The 14691-nt window shown below is 42.4% G+C and overlaps 1 protein-coding gene and 1 long non-coding RNA gene across 4 annotated transcripts in view; one reads left to right on the top strand and one right to left on the bottom strand.

The window, feature by feature from the left end:
* The window catches only part of LOC147035178 (uncharacterized), a 47908-nt gene extending 40746 nt beyond the window's left edge, over positions 1 to 7162 (bottom strand). The window contains exon 1 of the long non-coding RNA XR_015061605.1: positions 6747 to 7162. This is a non-coding gene — a long non-coding RNA (uncharacterized LOC147035178). The remainder of the gene's footprint in view (positions 1 to 6746) is intronic.
* The window catches only part of LOC147035177 (receptor-type tyrosine-protein phosphatase O-like), a 103893-nt gene that overhangs the window by 39467 nt on the left and 49735 nt on the right, over positions 1 to 14691 (top strand). For all 3 annotated transcript variants that reach the window (XM_085894939.1, XM_085894947.1, XM_085894932.1), the window contains exons 6-10: positions 449 to 522; positions 1026 to 1160; positions 7185 to 7310; positions 10074 to 10228; positions 13470 to 13608. In XM_085894939.1, the coding sequence (XP_085751065.1) occupies positions 449 to 522; positions 1026 to 1160; positions 7185 to 7310; positions 10074 to 10228; positions 13470 to 13608 (629 nt within the window). The remainder of the gene's footprint in view (positions 1 to 448; positions 523 to 1025; positions 1161 to 7184; positions 7311 to 10073; positions 10229 to 13469; positions 13609 to 14691) is intronic.

Below are 14691 nucleotides of genomic sequence, written 5' to 3'. Positions count from 1 at the left end.
ATATATATATGTGTGAGGTCAAAGTGTGACTACCCAATGCTAAAAAGGATCTTCATGCTCTCAGCCACTGTTTCATTGGCTCGGGGTACAATCCTGGATGGGTATGACAATGCTTGCCTGGCTCACCCTGACCAAGTTGGCACTCATTTTTCCTACTTCAGAAGGATGAGAGGCACCGAGTCAAACCGCCTGGTGTTATCTAACATGGTTGGGTCTTGAGCTCAGGATCTTAAGCTCCTCAGCCAACCACCTTCACCATTCAGCTTATTGTCCAAAAAAAAAAAAACGCATTATATAACATACAGGCAAAAATATTTGTTGTTGATGTCATTGTAATTATTTTAAGAACATTGTCAGAATTTACCGCAACCTGATTCGCCATTGTAGCCGTTATAAGGTTAAACATCGATTCACGTTTGCCTTTTACTGTTTGCCCAAATGCATGTAGATGACTCAAACCAGGTGAAGCTTGTTGCTGGATGTACCACTGAGTCCAATTACATTAACGCCAGCTATGTGAAGGTGAGGCTGAGCAGTGCTGATCGATGCGGAGGTGTGAAATGATTGTGTACACATCAAACTCCCTCAACATACTTTTGTCTTCATTTGGCAAACACTTCATTCAAACCTTGTGCTTTGTTATTCCAGTTATTTCACACAAACAAACATTGTATCCATTCATCCCGATTTCAGCATTATAATGCAGTGGAAAAAAACACCTGCGGAAGTGCAATGACATTCTCGGAATATAGAACATTTTGTCCTGAATCACCTCCTGCAAAAGAAGATTAATTAGCATTTTGTAATGTTTTGCAAGTCATTTACAAACTTTTGCTGTTATAACATGTTGAGTATAAAAATTTTCACAATAGTTCAAAATCTGCCAACATTTATTTATTTAATTTTACAAACTTGCTCTGTGTAAGATCTGTCACTCTGCTGCATGGTTCATGCTTGTGCCTTTTTTGTTCCACTAGCAGGCCAAGGCTTTGGTTTGTCTCTCCCACCTCTTTCCCCATATTTAGGGAAAATCTGGGGCAAAGCATTACATAGCTACACAGGGACCTCTTCCCTGCACTCAGGCCCATTTTTGGCAGATGGTCTGGGAGCAACAGGTCTCCATGATCATCATGCTGACAAAATGCAAGGAAAGGTTGAAGGTATGTATATATTGCAGCGTGGCTGGTTGGATAAACACACATCACAGTTAGGCCAAGCCGTTATAAGAACTGCCTCGAAAGGACTTTATTGAATGATGATTTTTTAGCTCCCAACCGGGTGTCAGCCTGGACGGGGGCAAATATTTTGTGTTCTGTTTGTCCGTGTGCACGTTCGGAACCTCTACTCAAAAAAAAAAAAAAAAACTTGAAGCATTTCTTTTGTATTTGGGCATGACCTCTATGCAGCATGCGGTAACATCTGGGCATGAGGTATGTCAAATGATTTTGGAATCGGAGCAAATTTGGACTTCTGGGAATTTTACAATTAAGTTTATGGGAGAATAGTACAGCATTTTAAACACTTTTTGTAACTATTATTTATTTATATGTACTTTATCATCTCTACAATGAACACACCACTTTGAATTATTTATTTATTGCACGTGTTTATTTTTACACCTTTATGATTTATTTATTTATGTACCTTTTGCCATTCTCAAACCTCGTATGTACATACCATCTTGTATTTATTTATTTATATACACTTTACCATCTACACTACCAACATCCCACCTTTCAATATTTATCAATTGATGTAGACTTTACCAATCTGATTACCGACACACCACATTGAATTCTTTATTTATTAATCTACACTTTACCATCACGACCTAAACACCCCCTCAAACCAAGATATTTATTTACTCTTATATGCTCATTATGATCACACATCCATCCTTTCTAGTTTCCCTTGCATTCCCAATGATATATCACCATCCAACCATCGTATTAACACGATTGATGTGTCCTCCTTTTGAGCTTGAGTTCCAATGCAAACGTCATTGTATCATTGTGGAGTCTGAGCCGATAAAGCTCCGGTCACACCAAGAGCAATGATTACTACAGTAATCTCTTCACGTAAAATCTTTTCACATGCAGTTACACCACAATCAAAATGGCTTCGATAACTATTTTAGCATGTGTCACTCAACACCCACTTCCTTCTCGTCCCACACATCTTTGAAGAGTCTGCCAGACTTGTAACAAACTGCATTTGTCTTAACGTCTAAGATCCCTTGAACATGCTTCTCTTCCTCCATGATGGTGCCAAAGTGCATGTGGGACTGACATCACAAGTAAACAGCCATTGGATGGCCAGGAACCTTTATCATTATACTTCCAGGAGGGGGAAAAAAATCACTCTGAAAGTGATCAGAATGATTGCCATCGTTATCGCTCAACAGTATCATTGTAGTTATCCTTCTGGAGTGACGACCTGTTGTGTCGTAAAATACTCCAAGAATGAGGGATTCAAAATTCTCCAACGGTTTTATTCAACCGAACATCGGAACGTAACAAGCTTTGCACTGCACATCTCCTGACCTCTCATGCCAAACTCCTTCTTCCTCATCACCCCCTCTAGCATCCAGTCAATGCACACCACCACATATCCCCCTTTCTTTAACCACATGCATGCCGTATCTCAGTGGACAACAATAATATCAATTAACTAGAAGTTGAAATGTAGTAATTGGCACAGCATGGATTAACCATAAAACAAGTAGAAATAAACATGGCAACAGTTTAAATTAGCTTCCTTTTCTTATTCTCAAAGGACTTTACATTATTACTTCATCACGTAATCTTGAGTCCAGATCGGAGGTCTGCGAATCCTGACATCCCGGCCGACCGGCCCAGATTCTGATGTGTCTTGCGCTGGTGGTGTGGTGAGGTCAGGAAGGAATGATAGCTCGGCATCATCTCTTGCATTCCTTTGACAGGCAAATGCTAAACGAGACGCATTCCAAATCCGTCCATCGGACAGTTTGTACATGTGAGTTCCTCCATGCTCCATAACTTCGAGAGGCACTGAAAATTTGGATTGTTCTTTTCAGAGGACGCCAGGTTTCCTCACTCGGACGAAGGAGCCACATTCAAAGTTTACATCCTTTGCTCCATGGCATTTGTCGGTGTCCACCTTTTGCTTGTTCTGCTTGTCTTGTGTTCTGAGCGCCGTGTCTTTGTGTGACGGTGTGTTGGGCTTTGGCATCTGCAAACCAGATGCATGCAGCTTGATGTGCATCTCTCTCCCATGAAGCAGTTCAGCAGGTGATCGCTGTGTTGTGGCATGTCGAGTTGCCCCGTATGTTTGAAGAAAGTCTGTTATAAATGTTTTCCAGTCTTTCCCTTCAATGTTAGCAGGGAGCAAGCTTTCCTTTAAGTTTCTATTGAATCGCTCAATTTCCCCATTCGCTTGCGGGTAGTACACTGCTGACTTTGTGTGAGTAATGTCTCTGTCTTTCAGAAAGGTTTGAAATTCCTGAGATGTGAATTGTGAACCATTGTCAGATATCAACTCTTTTGGTTTACCTTCTCTGCTAAGAACAGTTGACAGGAACTTGATCATTGTAGTGGAAGTGACCTGGGAGGTGAAGGCAATTTCTGGCCACTTGCTGAAGTAATCAATGAGAGTGATAGCGAAATGACAATCCAGTGGCGCAGAATCGAAGGGCCCCACTATGTTGATTGCCAATTTCTCCCAAGCAGCATCAGGATAACGAACTGGCTGTGGTGGTGATGCGTGTGTCACAGCTGTCTTGTCGTGCTGCTGGCAAGTGATGCAAGTTTTGATTGGGGACACGACGTGTGCATCCATTCCCTGCCACCAATACAGATCTCTTAACCGCTGCTTTGTCCTCAATGTGCCCTGGTGCGTACCATGCGCTAATTTGATGAAATGCGGCTGTAACGCCTCCGGGACAAGAAGATGGTGAGTCCCTCTCATCACACAGCCCTCTTGTAGTGACAGTTCAGTTTGCAAACTGAAGTAAGGAAGGAGATCAGGATCCAGTCCTTATGACGATCAGGATCCAGGCCAGCAATTCATGCAATTTTGTTTGAATGGGGCAGGAAATACAAGGCAATTTTGAATTCTTCAGCTGTCACCACAGTAAAAGTCGACATGAGTGTGACAATCTCAACATCATCCTCCAGACTGGGCTCTGAAGTAGGTAGTGGAAGGCGAGACAAGCAATCAGCTGTAACTTTTTCAGAGCCAGGCTTGTACTGGATGTCATGATTAAATGACAGAAGCCGTGCGGACCATCTGGCCATGCACATTCCAGTTCTTCGCAATCCTTTTGTGGAAAGCAGTGCAGTCAGAGGCTGTGGTCAGTGCGTAAAGTGAAATGTCTACCCCAGAGATAAGTCCTCCACTTCTCTGTCACCCACACGCATCCAAGGGCTTCCTTTTCCCCAATGGAATATTTTCTTTCCAATTCAGTCAGCGTTCGGGATGCAAATGCGATAGTTTTCTCCGTATTGTCAGCATGAATTTGCATCAGGACCACTCCAAGGCCATAATCGGAGGCATCAGTTGTCACTATGGTGTGTAGCTCTGGATAAAAGAGAGCGAGAGCTGGACCACAGACATTCAGTTCTTTAACCGAATCAAAACTTTGCTGTGATGTGACTGACCAGGAGAAGGTGGATGGTCCCCCCAGTAATTATGTCAGGGGTTCAACGACCGATGCGTAGTTAGGGATGAACTTCGCATACCATGACTTGAGCTCGAGAAAAGAGCACAAGCTCTGCACGGCTTTTGGTGGGGATGCTTCTGACCCCACAACAACATGGGCAGGGTCAGGTTTCAGTCCTGTGTGTGACACTACATGTCATAAAAATGACAGCTCTGTCAGAAGTGTCATTTTGAAAGGTTCAGCTTCAGTCCAGCTGCATCGATGTGCTGATGTGCTGTAGATGTGCTCTGAGGTGTTTGTTGTGTGCTTTGGGAGTCCCTCTACAAACGATGACATCGTCAAGGTAATACCGAGCTCCATGCTGATTTTTTTTTTTTAATGGCACACATCATCCTCTGAAAACAGCTTGGTGCTGAAGCAAGCCCGTAAGGGATTAGTTTGTAGTGAAACAGTCCCTCATGTGTAATGAACGCAGTATGGTCCCTGCTGTTCTCATGCAGTACAACCTGGTGGTAAGGGATTAGTTTGTAGTGAAACAGTCCCTCATGTGTAATGAACGCAGTATGGTCCCTGCTGTTCTCATACAGTACAACCTGGTGGTACGCACTTTGCAGATCCAATGTGGAGAAAAGTGTGCCACCTCGCAGCTCCACAAACATTTCCTCCATATGCGGGAGAGGATATCTGTCAATCACCACCGCTTTATTTGGATCTCTTAAATCCACGCACAGACAAATCCCTCGGTTTTTCTTCATCGTTGCGACAATTGGTGAAACCCACTCTGATGATTCGATTGACTCAATTACATCCAGTTTAATGAGCTTTTTCAGTTCCTGTGAAACAGCATCTCTCACAGACAGGGTCGCATTTTAACGAGATTAATAAATCCCTTTGCACAGCCCAGGGTGCCTTCCATGCTGTCACCCGTAACATTTGTGACTGGGGTTTGATTTGCAGTGCTTTGGGTGGTGGAAGTGATGCGACCATTCTGTAGTTGCATGTCAAGTGCAGCAACGAGGTCTCTGCACAGAATGGCAGTGCCGCTCCACACTATATAAAATTCAGCGGGCGCACAGTAATTCTCGAAAGTTCCATCCACATATAGGCAACCATGCACAGGTATCGGATTTCTCAGGTTGCTAACCAGGTTTAGTTTGGGCTCATTCAGTAACACATTGTTGAAACATTGCAGGTAGATGGACTCGGGAAGTATTGATACTGCCGAGCCTGTATCTAACAGTAATTCAATGTCCATTGGCTCTCTCCCGCCGGCAGTAAATTGTACAGTGCACATTATCTTATCAGCATTTCTAGCCCTATTGTCCACACTCAACACATTCACATCAGGGATGGTCACATCGTGAATCTGTTTGGAGCCCCGGCATACTTTAGCAAATGTCTTCTCTTTTTGCAGCTGTTGCACTGGGCGTCCTTTGCTGGGCAACCATCATAGTTGGCTGTGTGATTTACAGATCCAGAATGTAAAACACGTTTTCCTTTGAGCAGGTTGAGATCGCTCATCTGACATCCCTCTCACAGCGAGTCTAAAGGGTCTCTTTCTGCTCTGCAAATCCTGTGTCTGAACAGGGTGTACGGCCTGTGTGTCACAAGCAGAGCCTTGGCCTATGATCTGAGCCTCTGCCATTGCCGACTCAATCTGTCTAGCCACGGTTATGGCTTTCTGTAACGTCAGTTCCATTTCAAGCAGTAAACGTTCTCCAACGTGAGGTGAGTTTGTTTTCTCGACGAGCTGATCCCGGATCATTTCGTCTACCAGCTCTCCAAACCCGCATGTGATGACCATCTCCCTTAATGAAGCAATATATTGTTCCATAGACTCCCATTTTTCTGACCACGTTGACAAAATTTATATCGTTCTGCTACGACATTAAATCTTGGGACAAAAAAAAATTCCTCAAGGCCATAAGTGCAGTCTCGTAGCTATTACCAGCTACCGTTAGTGTATAGAAGAATCTCTGACCTTCTGTACCTAAGCAATGTATCAAAGGCATGCACTTTCGGCCATCAGCGAGTGCATTATCCTGTATCACCAGCACGGAGTTCACAAAGACACAAGTCCAGGCCGAAAAAGGCATTGAAGGCTCACCCGGGTTTTGCAGAAAGGTTGTCGGTGGATTGAAGTTCAATCCCATCCTTGTCACCAGTTTCTTATGTCATAAAATACTCCAAGAATGAGGAATTCAAAATTCTCCAACGGTTTTATTCAACCGAACATTGGAACGTAACAAGCTTTGCACTGCACTCCTCCTGACCTCTCACCCCAAACTCCTTCTTCCTCATGCACCCTCTAGTGTCCAGTCTATGCACAATACCACACCACCTCTGTAAGTTATTGCTGGAACATTTTGTGTTGTCATTATGGATTTCATTATTATTCGAGGTGTGATCGGACTTAAGAGACTGTGAAATACAGCAGTGTGTTAAAGACAAAATTGATAAAAAGGAAATGTAGTCTTAATGACTGATTACCAACTCGTAAGACTTTTCGACACAGACTTTTTTTATCGTGGTGCCTTGCCTACAGGTAAAGTGCGAGCCTTATTGGCCAGAAGGTAAAGCCATGGAGAAATACGCAGACTTTGCCGTGACATTATTGTCAGAAATACAGCAAAGCAACTGGATCGTTCGCAGCTTCATCATATCTTACCAGGTATCGAGCTCCGATCATAGCATACAATACCATCGTTTCCATAGAAATAGAAATACACTGTGTCATAATATATCTAATATGTTGGGTTGTGCATTCATTGCACGATCAGTGATGAAACCTTCCAAAATCATATGCAGTGGATCTTTTCCAAGTTTGGGATCCCGATTGGTTTTGTTTCTTGATGGATCAGTGGGTTTTACGATAGTGAATGTAGTCGATGAATACAAAGCACACTTTTGACTTCATGAAGATTACGTTTACTGTTCGTAATGTGTATGTTCGATTTTTCAAACAAGATTATTTGTGCAAATTTCCATCATTATTTTTCCAAAATTTTTTTTTTCATTCTCATTTCTTGTCTTCAATTAAAAACATATTATGAATATTTATTACAGGTTCAGTTTCATTTCCACAATTAGGCCTACCTTATCACATCTGAGCCAACAAGCTCTGTTCCCTTTAGTCTGCCCTTTGTATGCTGTGTCTGATAAACTGCAAGAATTCCTCTGTCACTTCATCTCACCACACAGATGTTTTTCTATCAACAGAGGTATTTTTTCCCATATTGTTCAGGGCTCAGGGAGGAGCTTCTTCCCGTGCTTGTAGTGCACACAGGACTTGGAACAAGATGTTTAATAAAATACGCAAGCCGTGTTTACCCATCGCTTTGCTGGCGGATTTAATCAAAAGACAGCATGTTCCACTTCACAAATATATTGTGTGACAATCTGTGAATGTCAATAAGGATGTAAAATGAAGTGAAACAAGTGAAAAAGGGATATTTTATAACACACGAGCAAAGGTACCCAGCATTGCCAGGCAACAACGGCTCCATTCTCACACCACTTTCCCTACCCCCTCTCATCCATTACCCTCCCTCCTCCTCCACCATTCCCCTCCCTCCTTCCACAAAGGTACCCGGCGTTTCCTGAGTTCTAACGTATATCGATTGAACTACCACAATAAAGCACATATTTAGAGACCAGCATCACACTTCGCTTAAGTGACAGGAATACGAGGGGGGGGTGGGGGGGAGAATGAGCAGGGTGAGAGAGACAGAGATAGAGATAGAGATAGAGATAGAGATATATAGATATATGCATGCAACAGGAGAAAGCAACACCACACACACACACACACACACACACACACACACACACACACACACACACACACACACACACACACACACACACACACACACACACACACACATACACATACACATACACATACACATACACATACACATACACATACACATACACATACACATACACATACACACACAGACGCTTCTTTTAGTAATAGAGTTAAAGTTTGATGTGTCTTGGAATATTGTGACGATACGGTTTGTGTATGAAGGCTGTGCTATGTATGGATGAAGAGTTTAGATCCAAAATGACATCAACACTAAATTTAAAAAAAATTGGAGTAACTGCCACCAAAAGATTCTCAAAGGGTAGCTCACAGTGATCATGTATCCATTTGTTGTCAAATCGCCATCAACGCCATTATTCAGCATTGTAATTGCACCGCTTCATTACAAAACGGCATTCAGTAAGCTCCAAGCCAAGTTTTTTTCACAAACCAATATCCATCTTATTTTCTTTTGACAGAAACATTGACACAATATTGCTCCCAGAATAATACTATGCTGTCCTGCATGACCATGGAACTGTATTTATACGGTGAAGACTGGCAGGCATTTTATTTTAAGTCAGCCACGCAGGTGCTTGCGAAAGGACAAAAGTCATTCAAGATCACAGATGCCGGAATGCTGCAGCTTAATCGTGAGCAGATTGGATTTAAAACTGTTTACACTGGGGACTACTGTTACCATAGTGTGCTGAAGCCTGGGAAGAAGTGGGCTAACTTTAAACCTGCCAAACTTTCAATGCAGACAACTGTAAAACAGGCCAAGTGGAGATTCTGCTCAATGAAATGGGTGTGCCAAACAATGTCAAAAGATTCTACAACAATGCACTGATGCAGATAACTGAAAATGTCAATGACAGCGAGGGCAATTGGGTCACTCAGGCTGGTATTAGATACAGAATTTAATGGGAAAAGTTGATTCAAGGTCTTTACAGAGGTGCTCCCTGGTCTCTTAATGCTGGTGTTCTCATTACAAAGGTGTCTTGATGTGAAGTTCTGCTGCAGTTTTTGTGATGCAAAGTTAATGCAGAAAGGCCAGATCCTTGACGAATTTTATTGAACATAACTTGGTGGTTTGATTGAAGAGATTTGTCACTTGAAAGAGGTTTTCACTTTGCGAGAGGTGATCTTTGTTGAACTTATCAAAAAAACATTGGTAGTTTCATACAGAATTACACTTATCTCATTGTAACAAAATGCATACAGTACGTGGATTTCTAGCACTTAGAGAAAAATCGGACAGCGGATATATGGTTTTTTGGGGGGAAAAACAATAAATAAGTAAAAGTTCTCGATTTTGTTTTAGGATTTGAAAATAATTTACTAATTGCACAATAAATATTCAAACTAAACAAGTCGTTTTATTCTTCCCTATTATCTCAGCATAAATTTTCATTTTCCTCAAAACAATCAAAATGGAATGATGTCGTTTTGGAACCAAACTCTTCGTATATTCCGCTGATCGCCTTGCACAAACAAGTTATTGCAGGAAACGTATATTTAAGATTTTTTATAACCATCCATAGTTTTTTATTCCGTGGAAATTTATGAAAATCGAATATCATGTCTTTAACCGACTCCTTGTGGTGCTATGATACGTGTCAGGATGAAGGTGAGAGAGAAGTACGCCACTTCCAGTACCTGGCATGGCCTGATAAAGGAACACCAATCAACAGCCACGTGTCAGGACTCGTAGAATTGCTGAAAAAGACTCGACTTGCCGCACAACTTACAAACAGACCAATACTCGTACATTGCAGGTGGGTTCCTTTCTGTCCCACCAACTGTATGTTCAGATGATACTTGGCCTTCTATGTTTTTCCTCCACTGAAGTGCATTCAGTGGAGGTTAGACAATCATTGTTGAGTTAAGTTTGCTTTGTTATCCTATTGTAAAAAAATTTTGGAGCTCAACAGCAACAAAATACATAGTTTGAAGATTATTGCCTAATTTCCATTTAGAAATGTATGCTAGAAGGTCCAATTGTATACGACTTGGAAAGGTGGATAATACCATATCTGCCACATTTATATATGCAAATATTGCAGATGTTATTTTCCACATTTCCCACATTCCCTCTCCTCTTTCTTCCCTTGCTATCCTTAAAGCTCCATGCATTCCCCTTCCATCCCTTATCCTCTAAATCCCTTGATTTCCTTTTGTCTTATTTATTTTTCTCAGTTGATTATTGCTGTCCTTACCCTTACTCACTCTGTATTGTTTTGGGAACATGATAAAGGGTAATGGGAGTAATGCGAGGTCCGTCCAAAATGTTACGGGACTGACTTCACAGAAATTTTCTTCCAAAAAATATATTGAAATCACAGCTTGTCCCCTTAAAAATAGTTTCCCTCCAGTCTCACACACTTGTCCATCCTCTTCTTCCACGCTTCGATGCACCCCCGGAAGGCTTCTTCTGGAATACTCCGGAGTGCCGTCACAGCCCTTTTGATGGCCTCCACATCAGGAAATCGGGTCCCCTTGATCACCACCTTGAGCTTGGGGAATAGGAAAAAATCACAAGGGGCCAAGTCTGGCAAATATGGGGGTTGCTCCAGAGTTGGCACGTTCCTCTCTGCCAGAAACTGTCGGATGTTCAGGGCACTGTGAGCAGGGGCTTTGTCATGGTGGAGCACACAGGCGTTGTTGTCCCACCGATCCCTCCTCTTGTCCCAGACTGATCTCATGAGGCACCGGAGGATCTCCTTGTACACGTGTTGATTAATTGTTTGACCCTGTGGTAGAAACTCGAAGTGGACGATGCCCTTAATGTCAAAAAACGCGATGAGCATCACCTTGACCTTCGACTTTGATATCCTTGCTTTCTTTGGTCTTGGTGATGCCAGACTTTTCCACTGACGACTCTGCCATTTGGTCTCGGGATTGTATTCGAATATCCACGATTCATCGCCAGTAATGACTCTCCCGAGCAGGTCTGGATCGTCTTCGAGGCGCTCGATAATGTCTTGACAGACAATTACTCTTTGCTGTTTTGGTCCTCGGACAACAGCTTGGGGACCATCTTTGCACACACCTTGCACATTTCGAGATTTTCAGTGATGATGCTCCAGACAGTGTCCTTGTTGATGGAAAGTTCCTCAGAAATCATGCGCTTCGTGAGTCGACGATCTGCGTGCACGCTCTGCTTCACACGCTCGATGTTATCTGCCGTTCTGCTCGTTGAAGGTCTTCCAGACTGTGGATCGTCTTCAACCTCCTCCCGTACCTCTTTTAACCTCTTATGCCATTAAAATGCATGTGTACGTGACATCGTTTCTTCCCCGTAGACTTGCTGCAGCATTGCGAAGGATTCGGAAGGTGTTTTTCCAAGCTTGGCAAGAAACTTCAGATTGGCTCTCTGCTCACGACTCCTAGCGCGACGACTCAGACTGGACAACATTTAAAGCACGACCTGTAAAAAAATCACACAATGAGCGCAGTCAACCATCACCAATCATATATATATATATATATATATATATATATATATATATATATATATATATATATATATATATATATATATATATATATTACTGGAATGCTGTGAAAGACTGTGACACAACCTGTCCATTCAAGTTGTGTAAGTGGAGCACACAGCAGGCTCAGTCCCGTTACTTTTTAGACGGACCTCGTATCGCACAGTTATGCCATTAGTGCATGTTTAGTGTAAGCATACGATATCTGTATGAAAATGAGAGGAAACATGTTGAAGCGTGTGTTCGGAGATGAGGATTGTGCTTTCCCTTCTCCTCCATATGCATCTCAGCCCCCACTTTCCTCCCTCCCCTGCTTAACCCCTAAAATAATTCCTTTGTTATCTGTCTGTGTTTTCTTATTATAATGAATTGTCAGCCCAGCTCCGCAAACTAAGCAGGTCCCCTCAAAGGACAATATGGTACACTTCAAGGCCGCACGCTGATATAGAGACTGTCACAGCTTGCCAGCAGCAGTGGGCATGTCGTGGCACAAATGGTCCTTGGGGAGGACTAATAAATGTGCTGTCGTGGGGGTGCCTATAAACAGAGGGGGTGGGAGGAAAGAAGGAGTCAAGAATGATGGAGCTTCAGAGTCAGACGTGCAGGTGTGGAGCGTTGGCTGTGAGTGAAACTGCGGAGGAGAACTAGATGTGAGAACTTAACGGAACTTGGGAAAGTGGATTAAAGAAGTTATATAAAGGAGTTGGACATGGTTGTGTCAAAGGGCATCCCTCTCTCCCTCTCGTTCCATCCTCTATCTTCAGCCATAGGTACTCTATCTTCCCACATGGACAGACACATGATCCATGGGCCTCGCACAAGCCATCGCATGGGAAAAAAGTTCTATATCTTTATCTTATTATTTCTTCCCCAGTCTGAGCTATCTGTGATGTGAAAGGATAAGATAAATGTGTTAAGCCAATCGAGTTATCGTAAGCACGGGGGAATTTATAGTCCTGCACATTTCTTGAAATACATCCTTTCCCTCTCTTCCCTATCCTCCCCATATAATTATTTATTTATGAGACCTGTTTTTCACCACCTGTGCTGGTCTGGTACATGGTTTGTTATTGGGATTATAACTATGGCATGACCAAGTCCAGGGCCATGATAAATTGGTGCCAAACCTCAATAGGCATTCATATAAAACTGCAGCCAGCTCTTCTTGGGTGAAATCACTTGGCCCCATCCTATTAGAAGGACAAACTGGCTGTAGCAAACAGATTCTCGTTGGAGTTGTCTGTACACAAAAAACCAAAATAAAGACCTGTTCAACTTTCCCGGCGGGTGGCATAGTGTCTAAAGACAATCCGTTTTGTGTGGGTGGCAGATTTGACCTCGGGTCCACCCCACAGTTGACCATTACATTTGTTAATCAGGATTGGAATCAAAATAACTGGTTCAAATCCGGCGACCTTTACAGTATGTGATGCAAGGATGGTTGTTGTGGCATGTTTAATTTCCCAATTTCCTGTTCAAGGAAAACCTGATTAAAAAAAAATATTTTGCGATGTGTTTGCAGTGCGGGTGTAGGCCGGACTGGAACATTTATAGCCCTGGACCAGGTGCTCTCAGACTTGGAATCTGGCAGCGACAATATTGATTTCATGGCTCTTGTGGCAGAGCTGAGGTGGTATCGTACAGGAATGGTGCAAACAGAGGTATGTGAGTTTGACTTTAAGAAATGGAAAACCTGATATACCTGGTCACACGATGTTTGGTAAAATTTTGTCCAGCTCTAATGTTGATATATATATATATATATATATTGTGATGAAAAGCCTTTTTGTCGTCCTTGTATACGAGTTCATCATATTGTTTTGATTTACTCCTTTAAATAATGGTATAACTTGCGATGAAAGTATATTCAAATAATTTTTCAATAAATGAAATTACAAAATGGACATTAAGCTGGATGTCCAGTCCACCAGCATTAGTTGGTGAATGTTAAAGATCCCACATTGTCTTTTGACAAAGAGTTGGTGAAATATCGCCAGTACCCTGAACAATTTCCAAATTCCTGCCAACGTCAGTCAACCATGAGGCCTGGCCAGCCGGTGCGTGAAAGGCATCGGTCAAAAAACAACTTTCCCTGGATAACCCATAATAATGTGGGAAAATTGGGGCATTTTAAAAAAAAATACTAATATGTAGTAAATATTAATATTGTCTTATTAAACTATGCATACAAATGACAATTTGCATCAAATACTTATCTGGCAAGTACTTAATTAGGAATTTGACCTGTTGGTTGCACAATTATTGAGGCGAGGCTGTGTCACTAATGACCGATACGTTATGGAAGTAATTTAGAACTTAACCATAAAAGCAACACACAACGGCTTCCTTTTGAAAAGGACAGGGAGGTCTTTCCATCCGTCCATTGGGACCATACTCTGTGCAGAGCGTTGGTGCTGCTTAAGCAGTCTCCTTGGCTATTGGACACAATCCTGGACGGGTTGCCACTTCGACACAGGATACCAGCATGCTCGCACTCATTTTGCTGACCTCAGAAGGATGACAGGCTGGCAACCCCATCTGTATTAATTCAACAGCTGAGCAGGATTTGAACTCAGGATCTGAGGATCCCAAGCCCACCACCCTAACCATTAAGCTAACACAAGGCATAGGGAGGTCTTTAACTTCCACTTATGAATGCAATTAGACAAAACAGCTGGCTTTATGTCCTGTTTGAAGGACACAATACTTAAATAATCACAACAACAACAACAACAACAATTGAT

The sequence above is a fragment of the Eptatretus burgeri genome, chromosome 1, assembly GCF_056783735.1.
Source record: "Eptatretus burgeri isolate ZD-2024b chromosome 1, Ebu_testis_v1, whole genome shotgun sequence".
NCBI lineage: Eukaryota > Metazoa > Chordata > Myxini > Myxiniformes > Myxinidae > Eptatretus > Eptatretus burgeri.
The sequence above is the reverse complement of the archived record's forward strand: the minus strand, read 5'-3'. Positions and strand labels throughout refer to the sequence as shown.